This window comes from Equus przewalskii, chromosome 9 (assembly GCF_037783145.1).
Source record: "Equus przewalskii isolate Varuska chromosome 9, EquPr2, whole genome shotgun sequence".
NCBI classification, from domain to species: domain Eukaryota; kingdom Metazoa; phylum Chordata; class Mammalia; order Perissodactyla; family Equidae; genus Equus; species Equus przewalskii.
Window position 1 is genome coordinate 66,995,466 of NC_091839.1, and position 26,503 is coordinate 67,021,968.

Here is a 26,503-nt window from a genome sequence, read left to right on the forward strand (position 1 = left end):
ACTGAATATAAAATACTGTCCTTGGCTCAGGACTCTCTAACTTGATTTAAAATATCCTTGTTCAAAATGCTTCTCAGAACCAGGGAAATATTTTGCCTTCTCCCAGGATGCTCTGTCAAGACTTATGAGGGATCTGTCCATCCTGCCTGCTTCCTTAGTCCATCTTAGAAGGATACCTTCCCAGCAACTAACTACTCACCTTTGTGTTTTACTGACAAAGATGAGGTCCTGATATCTAATTGATCAAATACACGACCTGCAAATGTTCACCCTGGGCAACAGAGAGGATGCTGCAGTGGCCTCAGCTCTCCATCACACTGGCCAGCTCCTGTAGAATGTGCTCTCACAGAAGGAGGCGGATCAAACCCTCCTCAACTAGGAAGCGAGCAAATTCCAGAACAGATCCAGTTGGGTGGTGGGGTGCAGCTGCTCAGCTGTGCCAGTACTGGACTCTCTGGACGCCAACTCCCAACTCCATTCCCACCTGTTCCTTTGTGCCAGGTTGAACCATTCATTCCGTCCATAAATATCTGTATACCTATAGCTATGCAGCCAATACTACATTCAATTCCTGTCCACCAGGGGCTGATCTGTGCACAGCTGTATGTCTGTGTGATACGTCTTACAAGCATTACTGAGTGTTGCAGTTCTGGTTCCACTGCTGCCTTTTCTCCTCTCCCTGACTTGCTCACTGGGTACGAGGCTCTGCTCAGCTTAGTGCCATTACTACTACAACATGCCTTGCTGGTAGTCTCTGAAACCCAGACTCACATCTCAACTCTATTCTCAGGACTCCTGGTAACCATCTTTTGTAAAGGAACTGCCTTCCTACCACAATCTCTAGATGTGAGTGCTCTCTAGGACCTGGTCCAGTCCATCACAACAAAATGCCAATCCACACACTAACATGAGGCAAGAAGTACAGCTCTGTGATGTTTGCTACTGAGCCAATCCTGTTTACAAAGTTCTTTCTGTTGAGTAAATGCTGATTCATTGTAATCAGAGGTCTCCCTCCCCAGCTCAACTAATTCTTGACGATGAAATGTAAGCATTTCCCCATGTTTCACTGGTAAAGCTGGTAAGAGTTTTTCCAAAATCTCTTCAACACAAGACTCTAAATTATGAAGTGGCAAAATAAGATTTGGGTGACAGTCATTTCAGAGTTGAAGGAAGGCCTTAAACTAGTTTTCAACTGCTATGTAGCTTGATCTTTGATGTGGTGCTCAAGGATGCAACCAGGGCCACAGCGAGGTGGCTGCCTTCAGACAAGGCTCTCCATTCTAACAGCCTGAGATCATAGGAAACGAGCTGGACTTCATCCAAACCTGTAAAAGAAGCCAGTTACACTTAAAGCTAATCCCACTTCATCATGAAGTCTGTGAAGAAGTAGTTATCACTGTTTTACCACTTCTAGAGAGCGCCACAAAAACAAACTTGTGAAATTTAACAAAAGACCACATTAAAAAAGGCAATTCTGTTGTAAACTGCTTTTCCCAGTTTCTAGCCCTGATGACAAAGTATGGTAGATATGTTTTGTATCAAAAACATTTTCTTTGTTCCTTTTAAATGAAGTGCCTGGATGTTTCTCTTTGTACCTGTAGATTCAAAGCTATAACTTAATGACCCCCAAAGGACAGAGTGGATGTTCTCCTCACCGCAATTAACACCCTCCTTCTGCTGATATTTATATAAGCCAAGGATTCATCAAGTACAACAAAAAAATGTATTTCCATTATAACATGATTGCAATCATATATTTTACCAATACTTAGCAATTGTATCATGTAATCATGTAATCAATTAAGTACTTTTGAGCACCTAATTGGTGCCCGGCATGTCAGGGTTCTGCTTAAGGCACAGCAATTTATAGCTGCAGGTTGTTGCTATTGTGTTTCTGTATTGTGGTCCTCAGTTTCTCCAGGAAGATAACAGAGAGGAGGGTATGGGAATGCACCAGATTCTTTCCTCTGCCTCCTGGGATGTCAGTGGTAATGTGGGTGTTGGTGACTAACTGACCCAATCATCAAAAGGACAAATTCTGTGAAAAAATGAGAATGGATAAATACATTCTTGGAGAGTGAGAAAGACAAATAGCTAAACTTGAGGTAGAGGTGACAGGGGTGAGAGATGGTGGAAGAAAAGAGTAGTTGAAAAATATTCTAAATCATTAGAAATGTACAAGAACAGGATGGGAGGGAGAGAAGACTGCAAACCTCCAAGCCTTACATAATATTCAGAAGTAAAGATGACACTGGCAAAAATGTTTCAGGCCTTTCCAAACCATACACTAGAATGTAGGTAAATTCTAAATAGGTAACCATAATGGGTAGTCATCTTGATTATTGCTGTTTGAACATGCACAGTAACATCATGTTCTCAAATTCAAGTAATTGCTTTCCTATGATCTCCAGAAGAAAGCACACTCACTGGAAAATTAGAAAATCAAGAAAATTAGGGCTGGCTCCGTGGCCGAGTGGTTAAGTTCGCGGGCTCCGCTGCAGCGGCCCAGGGTTCGGATCCTGGGCACAGACATGGCACCGCTCGTCAGGCCACATTGAGGCGGCATCCCACAACTAGAAGGACCTGAAACTAAGCTATACAACTATGTATGGGGGGGTTTAGGGAGATAAAGCAGAAAAAAAAAAAAAAGATTGGCAACAGTTGTTAGCCCAGGTGCCAGTCTTAAAAAAAAAAAAAGAAAATTAGAAATTCCATTCAATTTTTCAGAGAAACAGAGTATTTCTAACACCCAATTGTGGGTTCTAGAAGTTAAGCACACTCTTGTGAATAAATATAAAAACAGACAAGTATATATACAGAGTCAGGTTTTGTTTTTTTCTTTTAAAGATTGGCACCTGAGCTAACAACTGTTACCAATCTTTTTTCTTTTTCTTCTCCCCAAATCCCCCTAGCACATAGTTCTATATTTCAGTTGTGGGTCCTTCTAGTTGAGGCATGTGGGACGCTGCCTCAGCATGGTCTGACAAGCGGTGCCATGTCCGCGTCCAGGATCCGAACTGGCGAAATCCTGGGCCACTGAAGTGAAGCGTGCGAACTTAACCACTTGGCCATGAGGCCAGCCCAGTAAGCTTTTTTTTTTAAACACCAGAAATTTTTTTCTTTTCATTTTATTGTAGAACTCAGGGCTCCATGGGTGTCAGGCATGAATATCCTTCGTGTTAGACATCACTAATGAAACAAGAATATCTCATTTGTGAAGGAAGTTGTTACTAAAACCATAAAAGGCCACTGCTTTAAATCACGGTTTCTCAACCTCAGCACTACCGACACTTCGGGTGCATGATTCTTTGCTGTAGGGGCTTCCTGTGCATTGCAGGATGTTTAGTAGCATCCTTGCCCTCTACCCACCAGATCCCTACAGCGCCGCCAGATGTGACAGCCAGTGTCTCTAGACATTGCCAAATGTCTCTGGGGGCAAAACAGTCGCTGTTGAGAAACAATGGTTCAAACAAACTGTTGGATTAGAAAAATAATCCTAATACTTATAGAGCACTACGTACTAGGCACGATTCAATTTGATCCTAAATAACAACTCTGTGAAGTAGGGCCTATTTTAATCTCCATTTTACAGATGAGGAAATCGAGGTACAGAGAGGTTAATAAGTTACTTGCCCAGGGTCACTGGACACACAAGTGGTAAAGGGGGAAGTCAAACCCAAGGAATCTGGCTCCAGAGTTTGGGCTCCTGACTTCTACACTATACCTGCTATGATATAGGGAGCATAAACACAAATCAGAATTATTTTTCACTCAAGACTTTTAGGAGTCTTATAGCATTGGGCACCTTACATACCCCCACTGAGTTCGGAATACACATTTGTAAAATAGCAACAATAATGAGATTAAAATAAGATACTTCATCAATGGCACTTAGGCCTCAACAAAAGCGCTAAGAATAAAGAATGGAATATTCTTCTTATTTATCAATAATCTTTACATGTGGATACATCTTTGGTTTTTCTTCCCTGCTTACCTGCATATAGCAAGCAGAATCAATTATACAAAGGAAATACTGTAAAATCTGGCTTCTTTTGGTTTGGGTTACCCCTCCAGTAACCTGAAAATACCTCCTGGGTAGCAGCTTGGTTGATCACAAACCACAGCAACAGGCCACACAATTCACCAGCAGCTGCTGAGTAGCTCTTGTACGTAAGGGACTGCACTTGCCGTCACAGTCTGCATCACACATACTACCCAGAGATGGTAAGTAGAAATACCCCCAAAGACACACATTCCCCAATCCCTGAACCTATGAATACGTTATTTTATAAGGCAAACAGAGAGTTTGCAGATGTAATGAAAGTTAATTGAGGATAATCAAGGTGATCTTAAAACGCAGAGATAAGCCTGGATTATCCAGGTGGACCCAATCTAGTCACCTGAGCCCTTAAAAGCAGAGAACGTTTTTTAGGTGGAGGTAGAAGAGACGTGGCAGAAAGTCAGGAACTTAGTTGAACAGCACTCAACGCGATGTTGCCAGTTTGGAAATGCAGAGGCAACGGGAACGTGAATGCAGGCAGCCTTGAGGAGCTGAGGGGCTCCTGGCTGACAGCCAGCAAGGAAATGGGGACCTCTCAGCCCTACAGTCTCAAGGGACTGAATTTTGCCAACAACCTGAACCTCTAAGAGGATTCTCCTCCAGAGCCTCCAGGTAGGAGCCCAGGCCAGCAGACACCTTGATTCTGGCCTTACAGACCCAGCGCAAGAAACCAACAAGCCCACTCAGACTCTGATCTACAGAACAGTGAGACACTTATTTGTATTGTCTGCTACATTTGTGATACTTTGTTATAGCAGTGATAGAAAACTAACAGCTGACATCCCTGAGACAAGGAGAGACAGTAACTCACCCACTGCCACACCATGAATTACCAAGAGGCAAATAAGGGTTTAGAAACCTGGTCATTCAATCCCCAGACTATTTCCTTAAATAATCAATATCTGCATCATAGTGGAAGCAAACAGTTTTCCATCTATTCACTCGCTGGCTCCTAACAACAGCCATGAAAGCCTTTCACAGATGAGAAAGGCTCAAAGGCTTGTGTACTGACACAGGATTGGACTGTTAATAAGTGACAAAGCCATGAGCTCTTTCATCTCACTGCCTTTGCATGTGCTGCCTTTAACAGTAAAAATGTAATAGACATATCATACAGGATTAAACAAAGCAAGCCATAAAAGCACAGAAAGACAACCGATTTTCTGCTGAAGAAGAAGAGGACCAAGTAAGAATCTGTGGAACTGATAAGATTAAAGTTGGGTCTTGATGGACAGGTAGGATTACAAAAGATGAATGCTAGGACCTGAGTTTTTTGTACATCTGGAATCAAATTCTGGTGTGTGTGTGTGCGTGTGTGTGTTTTAATTGGTCACCATTAAAGTTAAAGTGTTTGGACATCATCACATGAAGCACGACAGGCTGCTAAACAGTGACCATCTCAGGGTAGGTACATTTGGTTCACGAGCTGAAATGTTGCAGGCATGTTTGTATCACAGGTAACAGAACAACATGAAAATGCTAATACTGGTGAATTATCATTTCAATAAGGCAGAACTTTCTGTAGTGAATAGAGAGCAGAACTCCAGATCTGCCTCTAACAGGTAGTTCTACAGCAGAGAAACTTCTAATAAGATAAATGCAGCGGGGTGCCGCAGAGACTGTGGGAGACCTCTGTGCTGCCAGGCAACCCTCTCCTTTCCACACTCGGGGTACTCTATGCCACGGCTGCATTGGTACTAAAAATCAATACTCCACCCCTTGGCCATAGCTGATTAGACACCTAACTACAGCTGGGTCAGATTCTCCATCCTGGGAATTTGGAATTGAGTCTCTGAGATGCTTTTTAGAACCTCTATTAGTACTTAACTCATTGGCCGTGTAAACTAGAGGGCTGATTCATAGAGAGCTTGTTTGCAGAGGAAAGAATAAAACAGACAGGTCTACAGACAAAAGATCAAGTAGTCCGGGATACGAAACTGGAGGAACAGCAGTCTTGGTTCCAGTTGCCTTCCAGATTCATACTTTCAGGCCCTGTGAGGTCTGGCTGCACTTCTTGATCTGGATCTATGAGAAACCCCCTCATAAATTTATAATAAATATCCCTCTTAACTTTCTTTAACTTAAGTTAAGTGGATTTATATTCTTACAAACAAATGATCCTTGTATCAGATTCTCAAAAAAAGCACTTGGAACCATGCATCTTCTTTCTGTTCCAAACACTCAAGAAAACCCCAAGACTAGGTCAATCTACTTGTCTGCCTTCTCCAAACGTGTCAGAGTGGCTGGAAGCTGCTAAAGAACATCAGACAAGTGAGCAGATGGGGCCATCACATGCCATGGCCGCCAGCCGCAACCATGTGCTCAGTTTCTCCACTCAATCTTCCCGTTGTCCCTTATCTTGCAGCTACCACCTGCTCTCTTCAGTTCCATCCTCTGTGGCCTTCTTGAAAGAGTTGTCTCCGTACTTCCTTACCTCCACTACAATATGGCTTCCACCCCAAATATGCAACTGAATCTGCTCCAGTAGGGGTGGCTTTCTACCCGCTTCTTACCAAATCCAAAGGCCAGTTCTCAGTCCTTACCTTGCCTCTCAGCAGCACATGACACTGCTGAGACTCACTAGTTAAAATAGTAAATATCCAAAAATACTCCAAGATGCCACACTCTGCTGGTTCTCTTCCTGTGCTTCTGATGGCTCCTTCTCTGTTGTCTCTCACTCTGCGCATCCCTTACATGCTGAAGCCCCTCGGGCATTAGGCCCTGGACTCTTCTAACTGGACACTCTCCCTGAGGGAGCATATTTACTTTCACGGTTTGATAGTCTTAAGATTGGTATCTCTAGTTTAGGCCAATTACCTAGGAGAGAACTTCTCCCCTTGGATATCTTTCTCATCTAATGCAAAACATGTCAAACCAAACCCATCACACCCCTCCACTCCTCTCCTTCCCCTGCGTCCCCACCATCACCCAACCCCATGTACTAACCAGCAACCCAAGCACTGTCTTTGACTCCATTTCCTCCCTCCTTCTCCAAGTAAGTGCTCACAGAATTCTGTGAATGTTACTTTCTAAATATTTCAAGGATCTGTTTACCTTCTCCATCCCCACCAGCCCCTTGTGCATTCAGGCCATCATCACCGCTCAGCCAGATTACTGCAGAACCTTGTAACCATTGTCCCTGCCTCCAGTCTTATCGAAAAATACAAATTTGATATTATTTCCCCAACTTAAAACTGCCATGGTTCCCAATGATCTCAAGGTAAAGCCTTGTGAGATGCATTCTCTGCTTTACTTCTCTGGCCCATTTCTTAGCTCTCTCTTCTCAAATGCATTTCCCTGTTGCAATTCTTTGGCCCACCCCAAGAACCTTCACATGGGCCATTCCCTATTCCCGCAGCACGCTTCCTCCTGCCCTTCAACTGGTAACTCCTACTCATCTTCAGGTTTCTCTAATACCTGACTACTTTCAGAAAGCATTCTTGAACCCCCCAAACCAGAGCAAAGTGTCCCTCTCCCATGTTCCCACTGCACCCTGCACTTCCCCTACTAAAGCACTTATCATGCTGCCTTTTCCTCTTTATCCCTTTGGATCCCAGATGGGCAGAGGTTACCTCTGTCTTGCTTACTGTTATCTCGCCAGTGCTTTGCACAGGGTGGTACTCCTAAATATTTCTGGAAGGAGTATTGCTGGAAATGAGGAAATGATTTTTAATTTGATTTACTAAAGGAAAAATATATTTAGGTCATTTTTTAAACTTTTGGATGTGAATGATTACTGTATCACCCCACTTGCATACACTTTAGAAAGAGACAGTGTCTGGTGTATCATCACTTAAGACCAATTAAACATGCCTTTGTCGTCACTTCTATATAAAATCTGAGTGTCAGGTCAGTAACCACGTAACATACTACTTTGACTCACAAATCTTTCTTGGTAATATACTTCACCATGAATTTAAAATTCACATTTCATTTGTGTTAATATGGTCATACTTTATGGAATGTCTCACTTAAAAATTAATTAATTACAAGATTATTTATTCTGAAATGTAGGAGTCAAAGTTGCCCCAAGACTAGGGGGAAAAAAGGAAGCAAATTTAGACTTTCTTTCAGAGGCTATCTTCTTTCTCTCCATTTTGATTTAAACAACTTTCCAGAACTCCCAATTACTTTAATGCTTAAAGTATTATGTTAGATAATTATATACACACACATAACCACGTATATATTATGTCTATACATATCATTAAGGTGTGTACACACACATTAATACACACTAATAAAATGTGTATTATTAATGTTGAACATAAAATTACTCTCAAGAGAAGCTTTTCCAAACAAACTGATCATGGGTTTACTTTCAGAATTAAGTTAAAAAGTACACCCCCAGTACGTTGTTTGCCACAAGCTGAGATGGAAATAGTGTCAACCTGCATTCTCCTGCTTACCCCTACTTCTCAGGCAAAGGAGTGACTCTGTGACAGGAGTCCCAGTTCTTTAGTCAAGCGGGGTAAGATCTTCAAGGGCGACAAGCCACGCGCGTGTGTGTGTGTGTGTGTGTGTGTGTGGATGAGGGGCATTCAACAGAAGTGAATGAAGACGGAGGATGTGCCAGGGCCAGACAGACCCAATGTCAAGTCCCAGGTGAGACACCCAGGAGCTCTGCAACTCTGGGCAATTTGCTTGACCCTTCTTGGCCTCAATTTCCTATGTGGAAAATGGAGATGGTAACACCGAAGTCACAGGGTTGCTCCAAGAAGTAAACAAGTTGTTGTATGTAAAGTGGTTAGCAGAGTGCCCAACAAGAAGTAAACACCCAACGCACGGTGCACTGTAATTACTTTCATAGTTGCCGCCACTCTAAAACTAAAACCGCAGATAAAAGAGACAAAATCCACGCAAAGATGAGATTGTAAAAATCTAGTTATTGGTTGTTTTAATTATACATAGACCAAGCTATGCAGAAAATCACTTCAGGAGACTATTCTCAGAACAAGAAGCATAACACACATGCCTTCTATTGGGAGAAAGAAGGGCGCATATTTCAGAGAATAACTGAGAAGGTATTTTTTATTAAGTGATTGGTCTTAACCGCTACCTTGATTTTAAACCTAGAGAAAAGGAGAAAATTCTCAGGCATTGTTATTATTGATGTTATTCCTAAACCAAACACACCTGCAAATTAATAGCTGAGGTTTAAGAGTCAATTAAGGAACAAAAATCTTATTTTAAATATTAAGGCAAAATTCTGTCTAAGTGAGAAATATCTAACTTGGGGTCTTGTTAGATAACGATGGAAAACTCTGGGGTGCATTATATATAGACACTCTCTTTTATGACCGCTAATGTGTTCTGTGCCCCTGGGGTTCGTGAAGACAGAATACTCCAGAGAGAAACACAGGAGTGGTGTTCTCACCTAGAGGTGGAGGAAGAACCTTCGCTCCCCTCCAGTTCAGTTTACCATCTTCAGACCAGCTCCTGAGTGTGCTGTCAGCAAAAATCCCCCTGTGCTTTGGGAAAACCCTAGAAACACTCTGGCGATGCCAGAGATTTCAAATCAATCGAAGGCATTCCTTCCTGAGACAGCTTTCGAGAATAATTCCATTGAGAGGCACAAGTATGCGAACAAATCATGTAACAGGACAGCTTTCTCCCTCGGGAATTCTAAAACCTAGCAGCAATCACCCAGCAGCTCAGGGAAAAGGTGAGCTGTCTGTGCGCCAGTGTTAATGTCCAGAATTCACTTCTCAAGGTTTCAGGAAGTGAGAGTGTGTTTCAGTCTCTGCTGATAATCATACAGACTTCTTGGTGTTAAGGTGACTAGTAATCTGATGTGTAATATATATAATCCCTCTTCTGCTACACTTCTGCTATCTGCCTTTGCGTCATTAGCGCCACCTCTCTCTGAGAGAAAACACAAAAGGATGGAAGATGATTAACAGCACGGGTAGCAAGTATAACAGAAAAAGACAGCAAAATTAAGCTAAATTAATACAGCTAAAATAATACCTGAATACTTGATCACCTGTGGCATATTTGGCTATAAAATCCTAAACTTCTATTACCACATCTAAGTCAAAGTAGAGGATTTAGGTCAAAACTTTTACTCATCAAGAATACATCTATCCAGGGGCTGGCCCCGTGGCCAAGAGGTTAAGTTTACCTGCTCTGCTCCAGCGGCCCAGGGTTTCGCAGGTTCAGATCCTGGGCGCAGACAGGGCACTGCTCATCAAGCCATGTGGAGGCGGCATCCCACATAGCACAACCAGAGGTACTCACAACTAGAATATACAACTATATACTGGGGGGCTTTGGAGAGAAGGCAAAAAAAAAAGACTGGCAACAGTTGTTAGCTCAGGTGCCAATCTTTAAAAAAGAAAAAATACATCCTTCAGGAGTAGTTTTCCTAACGAGAAATCTGCAACGGGTTAACTCAGACCCGCTATTACAGTTTGTCAAACTTCTTCCTAGTTCCCCAAAAAGTTCCTTCTAAAAGCCTAAATTCTCCTGCCTTTTTTACCTTAGGAAAACCTAGAGTGTAATTCTCTAGATCACAGGTGGGTGGAGAACTACAACCACAGAAGCAAATGCACAGAATCCGAGCTTTACAGGCATATTCTAGTGGGACTACCTTGAAGAAGCATGAGGAAAGAAATAGATGAAGAGCATCTCCCTTCCCCACGCCCCCAAGGGCAATCTTGTTTTTAAGTCTCTATATTTCAGTTGATCATACTATGCTATATGCTGGAATTGGACTCTTTCTTATTTATAAAATTACAATTGTCTATTTGTTTTCAATGTTTCAAATTCTCTAATTGTTTTCAACATTGTTTCAATGTTTAGAAACATTTGACAAGGCGTGGAAAATACAAATATCCATTGATTTTAACTTTTCCTGTTTTTTTCACCACCAATGGCAAGTAGATTTAAAATTCTAGGACAGAAAAAATAGATGGAAGGGGAATGTAAAAAAAAGCTAGAAAAAAAGGAGATTAAAACATACTTGTAGCCAGCAAAGCATACCTTTACCTCTCTATATTAATCAGTTTTTATTAAATAAAGCCTAGTTTGAAATTTAACATGAAATAACTGAAAATTAATAATACCATTAAAAAGCCTTCTATTATTGTAGGATGAATCATAAGAACTTAAGGGGTGTCTCTTATGTTACGACTAAATTCAGCCAAAGTGTTCTTCAGAAAGTCTTCAAGAATATAGTGTTCCAATAAAAGGAGGTAAACTTTTACACCACTAGTTGGTGAGCAAATCTAATCCTCCAGCCATAAACTACAAAGTTAATAAAGAGCAGATTAAAACCAACCAAGAACAAATTATTAACTCCGTTTTCCATTTCACTCTTTAATTCTTGTTTTAAATGCATGAGGAATCTCTGCTGCCGATGTGGGATGTGGCTCGGGCTGCAGCAGCTCTAATAATCCACAGATCTTATCACAAAGGGTGTAGATACTTCCTAAATGAAAGCACCATATGCCTAATTATTGAGCTAAATTTATACCCGCAGCTATCTCCGAACGGAACATTTTCAGCTTTTCAGCTCACGAAACGTCTCTTTGTACACCCTTAAGGTATTTCTCCAGATTTGATTCTTCTGCTGTTTTTTCCTCCCCCGACATCGAGGCATGTGTGTGACAGGGCCAGGAAGCCATAGGCAACTGGACACTGATGAATGGACACCCTCTTCCTGGTTTTCCTAAGGATGAGCATCATTTCTGTGAGATAACAACTGAAACGCGGCAGAAGAATGCTTCCTTTCCTGCCACAGGAAGCGGGGATTTTGGCAACAACCACTAAAGACGGAGGTAACAGCAGAATATACAAGCTATTGGTTAACACAGCGATACTGCAGCCAAAACTTGCTTTCTTTTCCTGGAAATGACTCTCAAATCCAATTACTTACCAACAATCCCCTTTCTTACCGGAAGTCCAAGCTTATTACTCAAACAATCCCCAGTTGCTACCAAACCAATATTATTAATTGAATAACGCCATGTGCCAGGCATTGTACTGAGAGATTCACAGACCTTTTCTACCTTAATTCTTACAGCAACTCTGCAAAAGAGAATTATTAGCCCCATTTCGCAGCTGTGGAAAGGTAGGCTCAAAGGGTTTCCACTCTGCCATATTGCCTCACAGTCTGATGAGGTTGGAAAGAATTTTGGTGATATACTTAAAATTGTTTTTCATTTTGGTTAGATTTAAGACAAATTGCCTTCCACTGTTAAATTCTGGGCCATGAAACTATGGGATAGAAAAAGGTGTCCCCACAGTGAGGAGGTCTAAAATCTAGTTGGAAGATAACATATATGCCCATGAAATTAGCAACACACAGGCCAAGGACAGAAATATACAAATTAAATACCACGGGAATTTGCAGAAGGGTGAGATCAGTAAAGGCTGGGAATGTGAGAAAAGGCTTCTTGGAGGGCATAGATTTTGAGCGAGTGGGAGGACACTCCATTTGAAAGGAATTAAGTAAACAAGGCAAAACTCTAAATTAGGTGTGTTTTGGAGACAGTAACTATGCAAGTTTAGCTAAAGCACAGAATCCCTCCTAATTTAAGAGATATGACTCAAGAAGCAAACTAAGGCAGATTTGTAGACTACGAATGCCAGCCTAATGAGCTGGGACTTTATTCCAGGGTAATGCTTGTCAAACTTTAGTTGCAGGATCAGCAGCATCAGCATCACCCAGGAACCTGTTAAAAATGCAAATTCTGAGGCCCACTCAGACCCACTGAATCAGAAACTCTGGGGGCGGAGCCCAGCAATCTGGGAAGTAATGTGTCCCCAGGTGATTCTCTGAATTACTACTCCAAAGGAAGCAGAGGCCCACTAAAACCTCTGAGTCGGGCGATATGAGAGAAGAGATATTTTTTGGAAGATTAATCTAACAGTGATCTGCAGAGTGAATTGGAAAAGGGACCATTTGCAAATTCAGAAAATTCATAGAGTCTCTACCTTGTGATTATTTATATGAGACAGCACTTTTCAGGAGCTACGACATTAAATTGGGAAACAGAAGACCAAGGTTCTTTCTCAAAATATCACACCTTCTTACAGAGAAAATTTTTATTAAATTCTAATTTCTTTTGTGGAAAATAACACCTAGCCTATGACTTTTCATTTCAGTGTGGCACTGTAAGCATAACTTATAAAAACACCTTTGTCATTCAAAAAATTTTTGCTAGGATGGAAAAAAACAAACCAAACCAACTTTAATTAGGTGTATCACGTACAAAATGGAAATATAAAAAACACAGCTCTTATTAAAAGTAGCCCACAACTTTAGATATAAGGAACAGAAATGACTGAGGATGCTGCCTAATTTAAAAATCACATAGCTGTAAAATAAAATGCTGGGTGTAAATACAAAGCAGAGTAACTTTTAAATGAAACAGAACTTTTATATTCGAGTGTTGACCTTCAAAGGAATCTCACAAGTTTCTATATTTATTTCATCTGCTCAAAAGAGTTTTTATGAATCACCTTCACAGTCAGTTTATAAGTCATATAAGAAAATGAATACAGTTTTTCATTTTATAAATCATTCTGAAAACAACTTTAAAACTGGAAAAGGTGTTTCCTACATCGAGTACTCTCTTTATTCACTAGATCTGGTTCTGAATGACTTTTGAATGTTATTAAAAATCAAGTCTCCTCTCAAAAGACAAGGCTTGTAGCCCATGAGGACAGGAAGGGGCTCCAAAGATGAGCGGGCACCACTTTCAGATCACGTGATTATATAAAGCGCGGGGGGTCCACACTTACCCTGAATAACTCTTCTTGGTATGTTTGTTTAGAAAAGCATATTCACTCAACAAATATTTACTGGGTCTTATTACGGGCAAGGCCCAGGCTGGCTGACCCGGTGGATGAATCAGGGGAAAGCTCTTTCCCCAGCCCGCAACATGGAAGTCCTGGAACAGATTCATGACTATGCAGACCCAACGTCCCACAGAGTCTGTACTCTCGGAGTAAGAGAAAACAGAAGTACTTCCAACCCAATATATGGCTTTATCTTACTGCTGATAGAACACTTCATAAATTATCATTTTTATTCACCCTCACTGCTAAGGCAGCTTTCAACAATAGTTAATAAATCATCTTCATTTTTTACGCTCCTGAAATTACTCCCTCCACTTTTCTTGTTAAAGCTACTGAGATCTTCATCATGCATTCTAGGTAAGTAACCCCTAGCAATATTAAATAATGAAGACTAACCAAAATGCTTAATACGAGAGAATATACACAATGTGTTAAATATATGGCAATTATAAAATATACTTTTCACTACATGAAGTTCCTTTTATACTTAGTAAAAATGCCTTATAAAATTGCTGTCTTGGGCTAATAACTCCTGAAAACACAATCTGGACTGCAGAGGTATTTCTAACTATGAGACAAAAACCTTTACTGACTAGATACATTATAATATTAAACACTGCTAGTTGACTACAAAAGCAACATGTCTCAGAGACCAGCATCCTAAACATTCTAACATTACTATCATCTCAAACCACAACTTATGTCAATTGTTATTCACCATGTTAACACAGTCTCAAAACGAAATTTAAAGAGTCCTGGCGTTTGGCAGACTTTTACGAACTAACCAAGGTCAGATTATAAATACTTTTTGAAATGTGCAGCTCTTCACTATCTTAAAAAGGTATGACTAAAAACACATTATTTGAAGGAATTAGCAAAAACAAAAAAATAATAAACACAGAAGACAAACTTCATATACAAATCATACTTTTCTCTTATTCTAAAATAAAATACCTTAGACAAAATGCATATTTATCCTATTTAAAACACCAAAGGCCTCTAACATAAAAAGATTAGCCTGCCCCTTCAAACATAAAAATGTTTATTGATATGAAATCTTATGAATGTTTCCTTTTGGCTAATTTTTCTTCTTTAAGATTCAGCGTTGTAAGACTTGCCATTTTCTGGCACCACTAAAATCACTTCTGAAATTCTACTTGGACTATTTTTATCTTCAACTATGATCTTAAAATATTCGGAAACCATCCTGATGGATTCTAAAAAGAGAGAGATTCCCTCCGTCTTTCCCCAGACCTTCAGAGTGGCCGACACCTTCCTCACATATCTGACGCAAAAACCCAACTATCGCTTAACAAGGAAGACGAGCCCATGGAAGCTGGCTGGGTCTCAGGGAAAGTGGGCTGTTCCGATATGCATGGTAAGTACTCCTATCAATAAAGAGTACTTTTTATCCCAGGTGCCCAACCCAGGGAGAAAGCAAATTTTGTTCTAAGTTTTTTTTTTTTTTTTTTTTTTAATTAAAAAAAGGCTCTCTATCACCTTTCAGGGCTTTACCTCCTTCGTGAGCCCATATCCCTCCAGACAACTTGTCACATCCACCTTCTCTGATACCCACTCCTTAGACCTCCGTACTGCCTTCTTCTTCTCAGTCCTGCTCCATTTAACATTTTCTTCTTCTACACAACTCACAGTGGGGAAATGTAACTCGTCAACCATCACATGAGAAAACGCTGCTCAAAAAAAAGGCAAATTAAATATACAAGATACTGTTTCATCACCTATGAGATTTATAAAGATTCAATACACTACATTCATTATATTATAGGTGGAAGTATAAATTATTTCTGAAAAGCAATCCCTCAAAATTTACTATGATCCTTTGACCCATTCATTTACCGTTTTAGAAATTTAAGGGAAAATCCAACTTATAGGGTTGTGGCCAATGCAAAATGAGATGGGAACGTAATGGACAAAGGTGTTTATCTCAGCATTTTTCATAAAAACAAAAAACTGGAAATAATCTAACTGTTCAGGTCCAAGAAAAGAGTTAAATCAACTATGATGCTTCTATTTTATATACTATGCTATTATAAAATGACACTTAAAAGAAAATGAAAATATTGATAGATAGATAGATAGATGGATAGATAGATAGATAGATAGTGTGGCTATAACTGTGGAATAAAATAACCTATATGTTGGGCAGTGAGTAAAGCTGGCACTCCTTGTGACTTCATGGTAGATCTGTGAAGGATTTCTTTTTCTTTTTTCTACTCCTTTGCACCTTCCTAAGCAGGTATTAATTTATAATGAAATAACACAAGGAAAGGCACTTGCTTCTTCTACAAACGTATTCTTGCCCTTGCTAAGACAAATTTCGAAGTACAATAATTTCTGCTGGGCAACTTTAGTGATATACTTTCAACAGCAGCCTTTAAGAAGCAATACATCAATGAAAGGGAGGCACTGATGGTGAAATTTCAGGCAGCTGGGAATGAGATTTTGAGAGTGGGCAGACCCGTGTGCTGCCTGAATCATCCCACAGGTCTGTCATTTTGCCCTATGCCTTGACAGACAGAGATGCAGTGAGGAAACACATGCTCCTAGTAGTCCCAGTACATATCCTTGTGAAAAAGGAACTAGGGTCAGACAGTCATGCCCCACACATCAGCTCAGGGAAGCTGGACATGGCCACCCCCAGTGCAGGCATCTCTGGACCCTCTTATTCCTCAGTAGAATCAAGTATTCTTCCTAGAACTTTGAAAAGACCATTCAATGAAGAAGGATTTGGCAGTTAGGGAGATTCCAGCAATAGCTCTCATGGTCTTTGGATGGCCTGAGCTCAGGTCTCAACCACAGTCATTCACAGGCCTGTGTATACTAATTACCACCACACCCTTTCTCATAAACTCCTAGCCTAGGCAAACAGACATCCCCACTGGCATTGCAACAAAGACTGTTTGAGTGTGTGGCGTGCTGTGTTATTAAACCAGCCCTGCAGAACGTGGCGTGCTCCATCAGGTTTTCAGCCCCTCAGTTCCAGGCCTCCTGTCATACTAAGCACCCTCTCACTAAGGAGTGGAGACAGGACAATCAATCACACAGAAATACATGAAAAAGTGCAAATGAAAGTTAATCCAACATGGCCTGAGTGTCACTGTATAAAAGGATGCAGAGCAAGAGTGATCAGAAGGTGGTGGAGCCTTTTGAGGAGCTAAAGAGCCAGGACGACAAATGGACTGACAGAGAAAAAGATGTGAGGGAGGCAGTCTAGTCACAAAAGTCACGTAAATACAAAGGATCCATGGGCTTTTTAATTTTATTATCTCTGTTCTGGATTATGTGTAGCACTGCTGGGCTCTAAGGTACCTAAAGCAACTGCCAGAGTGTTCATGACAGAAATGAGGGCTGCAACTTTTAAATGCTCTTAAGCCTTAATCTCATTTGGTTTTCTTTCAAGTACCTAATAATCACAGAAGTCTTTATCAGGGCTCAGTGGGGGTGGGGCAGTGCTGCCACATTCTTCAGAGCAAAGGAATCAGCCAGGACTGCTTTCTCAGGCAATACCCTACCAAGCCAAGATGTTCCATCTCCTGCTAGGATGGGCTCAGTTGGACTTCTCGCTGCTGGCCTGCCACTGGGGCTGAGAGCGGGGAGGGCCAGGCCAGCCAGCCTCCAAAGCATATGTCCTCATTAGACTCCAGATACCATAGGTGGAGCGGGGCCTGGGCAATAAGACGTAGTCCCTGGCTCTGTCATTAGTGCAGCGGGGGAATCTCAGGAAGTCGCAGGTCAGCAGGCCCTGCTGCTCATATGTAAAATGGGTTCTGGGCTTCAGGATCTCTGAGGTCCTTCTGGGCCTGAAACTCTAATAAATCTACCTTCAAAATTCTCAGAAAAAGGCCAAAATCTTTCAGTTACGAAGTACAACTGATTTATGTGAATTTTGATTATCAGGGGACAGACTTGAGCTCTGATTGTAGAACTGATCATAATTATATAAATTTTTGCCCATTCTAAAATAACTTTCTTCTGACTTCTCAAAAAACATTCCTCCAGAGACAAAACAGGTTAAAGGGTACTGCACTAAATCTCCTTCTCTCTATTTTGGGGAACAATTTCAATGCTTAAGGAGGTAACTCCAGAACTGAGAAGATGGCACTTCAGGAACAAGCACACTGACTGTGAGAAAGAGACAAATTCATTCCTTAACGCATATTTTGAAGTACAGAAGCTGAAGAAGGATATAATTTCAAAGATACCTAAATGTTTTTGAATTTGGCAGGAATCTGAAGAAATCAGAGTTGACAGTAGCACAATAAAATCATAGCTGTCTGGAAAGATCATCTTGATGAACTGGAAATATATCCCTTTCAGCATCAAACTTAATTTCAACTGTTTTTTGATAACTTCTGGAAACTTCCTTATCCACTTCCCTGATTTATTAAGCCAAATATGAAACAAGGTAATCTTGGCTGATGGCTTTAGGTGGTGACTAAGAACAGCAAAAATAGCAAGGAACATTTATTATACACTCACTGCATGCTTGGTACCACTCTAAGTGTTTTGTGTGGCTGATCACATCTAATCCTTCTGGTCCAACAAAGTGGGCTACTATTATTACTCCCATTTTACAAATGGGAATACTGAGGCTCTGAAAGATTAAGCAACTTGCTTAAGGTCACAAAGCTAGTAAATGGCAGAGGCCAGATTCAGACCCAGGTCATGACTCCAGAGCCAGCCCTTCTCATCACCACATTGCTACAAATGGATGGAGCAGGGACACGAAAGGGCATCCAGACCATCTCCAGGACCTCCTTGGGTGAAGAGACCTGTGTGCTACTACAGTCAACAGCGCAGAGATTGGTGGAATTTTTAAATGTATGTCTACTTTCTTAAAAAAATAGTCCTTCAAGGTAGCTGTCAATTCTTCTGTTACACATAGTACGATGGCAAAAGAGCACACACATTTATCGTTTGAAAGAGCTCCCCCACCTGTCACCCCCCTCTTCTCTAGGCCGCCTCTCCTCTCTTCCTCTCTCCCTCACTTCTCTTCCCTACCTCTTTGTAAAGAATGTCCAACTGAATGATTACAAATGCCTCCGCTTCCTGCAGAGATCTTTATAATAAGAAAAAGATGTCATATCAAACTTTCCCTGGGCGGCTTTAAAAAGAAGTTCTTCTAAATCATGTCACTAGTAAGATTAAAAAAAATTACTATAGTTAATGTAACAACTAATATGAGGTCAAATTTATAATAGTGCAGAACTGTGTGTGTTTTGCACTCACTGTACATTAGAGTCTGCAAATAACGAATACAGACAGTCAATTTGTACACTTCTTTGGCATTTTATTTAGGAAGTAAGAGTTGTCAGGACAGCAAGCAACACTCACTGAGCTTCCATTCTCAACTCTACCCCTAATTGGCAATGTGATTTCCAGAACAATCTTTGTGTCTTGGTTGCCTTTACTATAAAATGAATGAGCTGAGCTATCTCCAAGGTCTCACCCAGATACTTCATGATTCAGAGTATGTTTACTTTTAAAAATCAGAGTTATAATTTTTATGGCATATTGTTGGTAATAGAAAAAATAATTTGCAGAGTTTATGTAAAAGACTTTTACACAGATTTAGGAGTAAGAGGTGAGGGGTGGAGGGTGAGAGGTCATAGTTCAATTACTAAACAAAGCACTAGGCTAAGAACACTGATGGAAAAGTCAAGACTTAGTTTCCCCAAAGAAAAAACCTCCTCGTTAACCTACCAAAGACTGGCGTCTCCTTTACCATTTTCATCTACTTAGGGGAAAGGCATTTCATAGCCTCTCTAGAGCCCACAGGGTGGCTGCTCCTATTTTGGCCAAAACTCATCTTTGACAAGCACATACATTTTTGTGGTTTTGTAGGTGATAAAGGACTTTACAGGCCATGGGTTCTCTCCTGGGCTGTGGGGTATAAGCGGGTTCCAGGGCAGTTCTGATCTACCATGCATATTTAGCCCTCATCACACACACTGATCTGTAGTATTCCTCCCCTTTGACCTTGAGACACATGCTTTAAACTCTCTTCCATAAAGAATTTGTGCTGCCATAGCTTATGAAATAATTTAATACAAATATGTAAGTTCTCCACTGAATTCCAACAAACTCAGATCTCATAGAAAGGCACTTCTTACACATGTGAAATACTATGATAAATTTCTCAAGACAGTTTAGTTTATAAGCTTACCTAAGAAATATAGATGCATTGACTCGAAAATGCATTATTTTTTACCTCTTTCCACGCCCTTAACTAGGTTCGAAGTCCTATACATGGCTCCTTTAAATGAATCTTAAGTTACCTGATAACAGGAAAACAGAATACTCCTCTTAGACGAATTATCAATAGCTTACACAAAATTAAGCCGAACATAAATGACTATCCATTAACAATCTTTTCTTGCTTTCTTATATTAATGTTCAACAGTCAGGATCTACTCCAGTACTTACACTGTTGAAATCTTATCTACTTGTTAAAGAGAGAAGGCTTTACAAACACTCCATAACTACCCGCTCTGGGGAAGGTCCTAAAAGTGGGAAATCTCACATTTGCCCATGTTCAATATCAGGTGTGTTTCAGAGCAGGGTAAGCAGAACAGGCAAAGGGACCGAAGGGTATCTAAGTTCCTTTGGAGTTATGTCTCCAAATTGCAGATTTTATTATTTAGCAAATATTGTATTGTTTTCCTCACCAGAACCACCCATACAAGTAAACTGGAAAGTTAAGTTTCAAAAGAAAAGTGTTTTGTTCTAATTTGTCAAGGTAGATTATTCCCACATCTGATCTTTAACAGACGGGTTGTCAACAGTTATCATAAATTATAGACTCAAGAACACTTAAGGCTAGTGTAAAGCATCAAAATATTTTTTAACCATTAGCCATCAATATGAAAATTTTCTTTAAACTTATATAAATAGGTCTGGAATAAAAAAGTAAAGCTTGTTTTGAGAAATCTAGAGAAGACAACTGTGACCCACAACTGGCTGGTCCTAAAACCTTACCTGATAGACCCAAAGCTGGCCGTCAGCGCCCCCGCATGCTCATTTAGGTTGGTGAGGAGTCCAGGCTGAGAAGGGAGGAATCCTCTCTGACGATCTGCCTGCCTTCAGCCCCTATTACTCAGGGATGCCTCATGATTCCAGGAAGTGAAAAAAAAATTGGTCATCCTCTAAATTAGGATTAGGGCTCTAATCTTAAAGGACAGTACAAGCTGTTTGGGTAGGCAAAAAAAAAGAAAGCTTCCTGATTTTAAAAAAAGATTGAAATAGAAGGGGAAATGGACTATTTTTCTAAAAATTCCAGGGTGCTATTTTAACTTCTGTGCTTCATGATTCTAACACTGCTTTTGAAAGCTAAGGACAACTTGAGCACAATGTTAAAAAGATCAGACTCATGAAAATAAATATGTACTATATATAAATTTCAGGGAAATTCCAGAGTTAACTTATTTGCAAAGTTTTCATGTAGGGCGAGGGGGATTTTAATTTCAAGTTTTACATCAAAGATTTACCATCCATTAAATTAATACTGGAAAACACATAGCACCTTTTTGTGTAGAGTGCTAGGCAATATTCTATTTGAAATTACAGACTGTTTTCCCTTTGCACAAATTTGTTAAAAATTTACCACAGTACCAGTAACACAACTGTGTTGACAATATAAAAATAGGATTGGCTGAATAGAAACCAAATTTACAAAATCGAAGTTTGGCTCAGAAACTGTAGTGCAAGCTCTCAACGTGTTAGACTTGCCTATTCCTTCTAAATTTTAACTATAAAAGTGTTAGGGCATTCAGGAGTGATAGAGAACCTAAGTTATAAAGAGAACTAGAAAATACAGGAACAATAAAGATCTAAATCCAGGCAAAGATCCACTGGTCCCTTAGGAGACCCTGGGGGCGCCCAAAACTGAATCTAAATGTGTAAAGTCCAGGGCCCTACTGACGACGGGCAACCACTCTTGCTCTCGGAAACCGACCATTTGCAGCATAGTTTTAGAAGAGCAAGAGTTACTATTATTTTTGGTTTATAAAGGAACACATCTGCCTGAAGTAATCTAATGAAAAACCATAATCCATTTCTTCCCATCAGGCTTTGACTAAATACTGAAGCTAATTATGCTGGCATTTTTTGGGTTCTCACGGCATCATGGAATTTTAAAGAACACATTGAGTTCTATCACTTTATGCAAGACTGGGTGGCTTCCAAAACATGTATGTACTAAGATCTTAGCACCAGCTGACACAGAATGCTATACAAATTTCCTTTAGATGGTTAATTAAGACCTTTTGACTTAGAGATACAGGTAACATGGATCTAATAGGGAGAGATATACAGACTGTTAATACACTGTTCTGAACTGCTGCTACTGTCTCCCACTGTTGCTACTCTATAAGCACTTTTAATTACTACTGGTCAGTACCAATAGCTTTTTACTATCCATGCATCTTTAGCATTTAAAATAATTTTCTTGGACAACTGTGATCTGTACTAACTGGCAGCTCACAGGAATTTAGAGGCATGAAATGCGTGAATTACAGTGCTTCAAACTTAAGGGAAACACAAGCAGATGCAGATGTGGGGTTAATTTCTCTATGGGATATTTTTAAGGGAGCTGGCAGGAGGGGAGGGAGATATTTGGTGAGAAGTAGAGCCTTTTTCTACCTTCCTGGTTTGGTAGCCCTGTCAGGATTTCGTGGAGAAGGGAAACTGCCAGCCAGAAGTTGTCAGGGAGAAGTAAAATCCACTCCCAAGTCTGGGAGTGTTCTATGCCTGAGGAAGGGTTTCAAAGAAGCAGAAAGGCTGATGGACTTGAAAAGAAGCCAGCTACACAGGAAGGAAGAAGACATTCTACCTTGGGTAAACTGCAAGAGACCCAAATCTACTTGAACTTGCTCAATTACAGCTTAGCCAAATTCATCTGGTCTTATACTAAAGTCACAAATCGTATGACCATCAAGATGCCTCCAATCTGCCGTCATTCAAGCTAAATACCTCTTTACCACCTCAACATTCTGTTTACTCTCTGAAAATGGGATCAGGAAGATTCTTTTCCTGATTCCTACCCAATGTTGAACCACAAAACTTATTTTCACAGATCTGTGAAACTTACACAATGACAAAAATATTACTTCCATTTATAACGTATTTTAGAAATCTGAATCAAGATTTGGGATGAAATGCTTTCAATATGGTTCCTACAGCTCTTGGATTGTGTAAAATCCAGGCTGGCATAATTTCACATAGGAGAGTCGTTGTGGAAGGAGGCATGTCCGCAGAGAGCCTGGTGCCAGGTGACCAGGAGAATGTCTGGGCCTGGAGTCCAGACTCAGTCACTAACTGGTTCTGGGCTCTGGGCCCTTCACTTTCATCTTTAATATGACAATCAGAAATGATCTTTAAGGTCCTCTTTATCTTCAAGCTGGTCATGAACTAACCACATGTTACAAGTTCTGTCAATTCTGAGAAAGAAACTATGAAAGACATATCAAAGTCCATATTTATCCTAGATTAAGTTTGTCATCATTGTGCAGCTGTGGAGGCAAACCTGTTGCATCACATGAAATACTCTTTTTCTGACTGTATACTAGAAATCCAAGACGCAGTAGGCTGGCTTTTTATAATTTTCATTTTTTAAAAAGTAAACAACAGTGTGCCCCCTATGATAGAAAGTTCTCAAGTTTCACTGTCATAGGCCGTAAGTACACACAGGCTGTAAGTACACACAGGATGTCACCTGGCAGAATGGGGCCAGGAGACTGCACGCCGGGGGGGGGGTGTGCTAGCTCGCAGTTAGAACCTCTTTATCACGCATGATTGATGCTTTGCATTTACGTTCAAGCTTCACTTCAAAGACACATCCAAGCCCTATTAGAGGCTGTTTGGTACCTTCACTGTCAGTGTTTTCAGGGACGATTAAACGTATATGGGCCAGTGAAAAAGGAGGTTTGCACGCCACCTGCCCACGTATTTAATACCTACCATGCATAGTGCTTATGCTCACCAGAGTGTGCCTGTTAAAAGCAACGGGATCAACCTCAGATCGTAACTGGCCACATCTACTATGATACTACAATACCGAGAAAAGGAAAATGCAAAAGCCTTTAACACGGCACCTGGTGGAAGTGGAAAATCTCCACGGCCCCCTACACTGTACTGTTGCAGTCTTAAGAGTTTCAAAGGTCTGTCGTTTCTCCCGGAACACACGGCGGGCAGGGAGGGATTTCTAGCACGATGCACTCACCTCTTTGATCTTTTCTCTCTTCTCGCGGATGGAGGGGTCGGCCGGCTCCCGGCTAATCGCCCCGATGGGGGGCAAGAAGTCCACCCGCGGTAGCCCCCTGAACACCGCCCTGTCACGCAGCTGGTCCCGGGCCACCTTCTCCTTCTCCAGCAGGATGTCTCTTTGGATCTCCTCGGGCAGCTTCTGCAGGGTCTCCTTGGCTTCCCTGAGAGCCCGCTCGTGGTTTTCGCGGATACTGGCCAAGTTGTCCTCCAGGGCGGCCGCCGGGTCCCCGGGCGCGTCCTCCTCGCGGTGCCTGGCTCGCCCATCTGCCGCGTCCTCGGCGCGCGCCCCGGGCCCGGGCTTGTGGTCGGCGGGCGGCTGCAGGGCGGGGCTGGAGTGGAACAGGACCCCGCTGAGCAGCTTGGAGGAGTCGGGCAAGAAGAAGATCGCCCCGAAGCAGAGCGTGATGAAGGCGCTGAACACCAGCAGCAGCACGAACTTCTCCGTCAGGCGGAAGGCGGCGGGGCCAGACCCCTTCCTGCCGCCGCCGCCGCCTAGCCCCCCGCCCAGGCCGCCGCCCCCGGGGCTGCTGAAGAGCGGCAACAGGCCCCCCACCGGCATCGCTCCCGCCGGGCGGCCCGCTGTCCAGTGGCCCTGCGCCGCGCCGCTCAGCAGCCAAACTTCGCCGCCGCCCGGCGTCAGCGGCTGCGGGGCTGGGTCCTGCACATCCGGGCCGCCCAGACCCCTCGGCTGGGCTGCAGGTATCCCCAGGGGCAAAAACTCCCCTCCGGGTCTTCTCCCCTGGGCGGCTCCTTTGGCAAACAAGCACGCGCGACAGACCGCTGGCTGCAGCCCTGCGGGGAGAGAAACAGTGAAATGTAGTAATTACGATGCTGGTGATAAAGTTTCCCGCGGGTCTCCGCCCGCAGACGCCGTGCGAGCAGCCAGGACAGCTCCTCCTGCGCGGAGTCCAGCTCCAGGCACCGCCCTGGGAGCCCACTCTTTGGACTTGGGGTGAAGTTTCCAGGTCCCGGGGGGCGGGGTGTCCCGCGCACACCTGGAGCAGGGCGGCGTGCGGGCGCCTCCCGGAGAGGGCAGCGCACCTCTGGGCAGCAGCGGCGCAGCGTGGGTGGGGGGCTCGTCAACTTCGCCCGCTCTCCATCTCCGAGCTGGACCAGCTGCCTCTGCTTCCCAGGCGGCGGCTGAGCGTGCAGCCCGGCGGCCCCGCAGCCCGGTGGCCGCTCAGCTGGGCGAGCGCGCCGACCCGCGGGCGAGCAGGAGCGAGCAGGACAGCACGACGCCCTCCACGGCGGCCCCGCTAGCACTACTGCCACTGCCGGTCTCGGGGCGGTAGGAAACGAGGGCGGTGACGCGTCCGGAGAGTGATGGCGCGGCCGGGCCAATCACGCGCCGCTCAGGGGCCCGCGGGGGCGGGGCCGGGGCCGGGAGGGGGCCGCGCGGGGCGGGGAGCTTACGGGAATCGCAGGCTCCCGGGGGCCCGGCTGGGGGCGGGGGGGCGCCGCGGCGGGGAGGGCGGTCAGACCCGCGGCCCAGGGTTCGGGGCGGATGAGGGGGTCAGGCCCACAGAGTTTATCCCGCGCCGGCGTCGGGCCCGGGTGTCAGGGGACGGTGGGTCTCGAGTTGCCGGGGGTCGCCTGGGCTGACACGGGACCCCCTTCCCCCGCTTCTCCCCAGCCGCCTGCCAGCCCGTCGGACCCCTGCCCGGCCTTGCGGGGCCCGCCCCGAGGGGGTCCCGGGAAGGGCTGGGTCTCGCAGGGACCCGCCGGACACTGGGTCTTTCTGCAGCCCGTCTTTTCTCCAATTACCCTCCTCTCTGCCAAGACTGGGATTTCCCGGGTGGCCCCTTAGCAGTTAAAGCAAAAGTCCCTCGATGGGGAGCTGTGATCCGGTCTAGCATCTTTTTACCTCCTAAGAGACTTACGGTTTTGTGGTCGCTTAGGATTCTTCGTATGCATGCTCTCCTCCTTAAAAAAAAAAAAAAGTGTACCTCCCCCACCCACTTCCACTTTCAAAATTCGTCTACCTCATAGAAGTTGGTCAAATTTTCCATTTAAAGAAGACAGTTTTAAGCTGCCATAGCTTCAAGTAATAAATTCGAACACTGTTGAAATGAAGTTTTGGATTTGACTACTTCCAGTGAAGTGAGGACTTGATCCAACAGGGATTGTTTGCAAGACAGCATTATTTTCCAAAATGTGTTCCTAATTCCCCTATTGCTCTGCGACTAAAGGGTTATCAGAGGGGAAAAATTCGATTGACTTTCCATTTCTGAAAGATGGTTTACAGCAGCCTCATCGTATCCCTCACCCTTCTCTGGAAACGTGGTTTTAGCTCTGTTTCTGCTTGTTGTCAAAGGAAACAGCTGGCACCTTTCAGGAAGGTGCCCACAATAA

At 42.8% G+C, this 26,503-nt stretch overlaps 1 protein-coding gene across 4 annotated transcripts in view; it reads right to left on the minus strand.

Annotated features, from left to right (window-relative positions):
• MAN1A1 (mannosidase alpha class 1A member 1) overlaps positions 1-26,059 on the minus strand; it is a 162,613-nt gene extending 136,554 nt beyond the window's left edge. Inside the window, exons 1-2 of one of the 4 annotated variants that reach the window (XM_008527151.2) lie at positions 26,032-26,059; positions 24,108-24,943 (exon numbers count right to left, since the gene is read on the minus strand). In XM_008527151.2, coding sequence (XP_008525373.2) covers positions 24,108-24,710 — 603 coding nt within the window. In that variant the 5' untranslated portion in view covers positions 24,711-24,943; positions 26,032-26,059. Of the gene's footprint in view, positions 1-20,054; positions 20,167-20,866; positions 20,947-24,107; positions 24,944-25,146; positions 25,448-26,031 lie in introns of those variants that run through there. The other 3 variants (XM_008527153.2, XM_008527152.2, XM_070559347.1) reach the window with 3 other exon arrangements.
• Between the last annotated feature and the right edge of the window lie 444 nt (positions 26,060-26,503).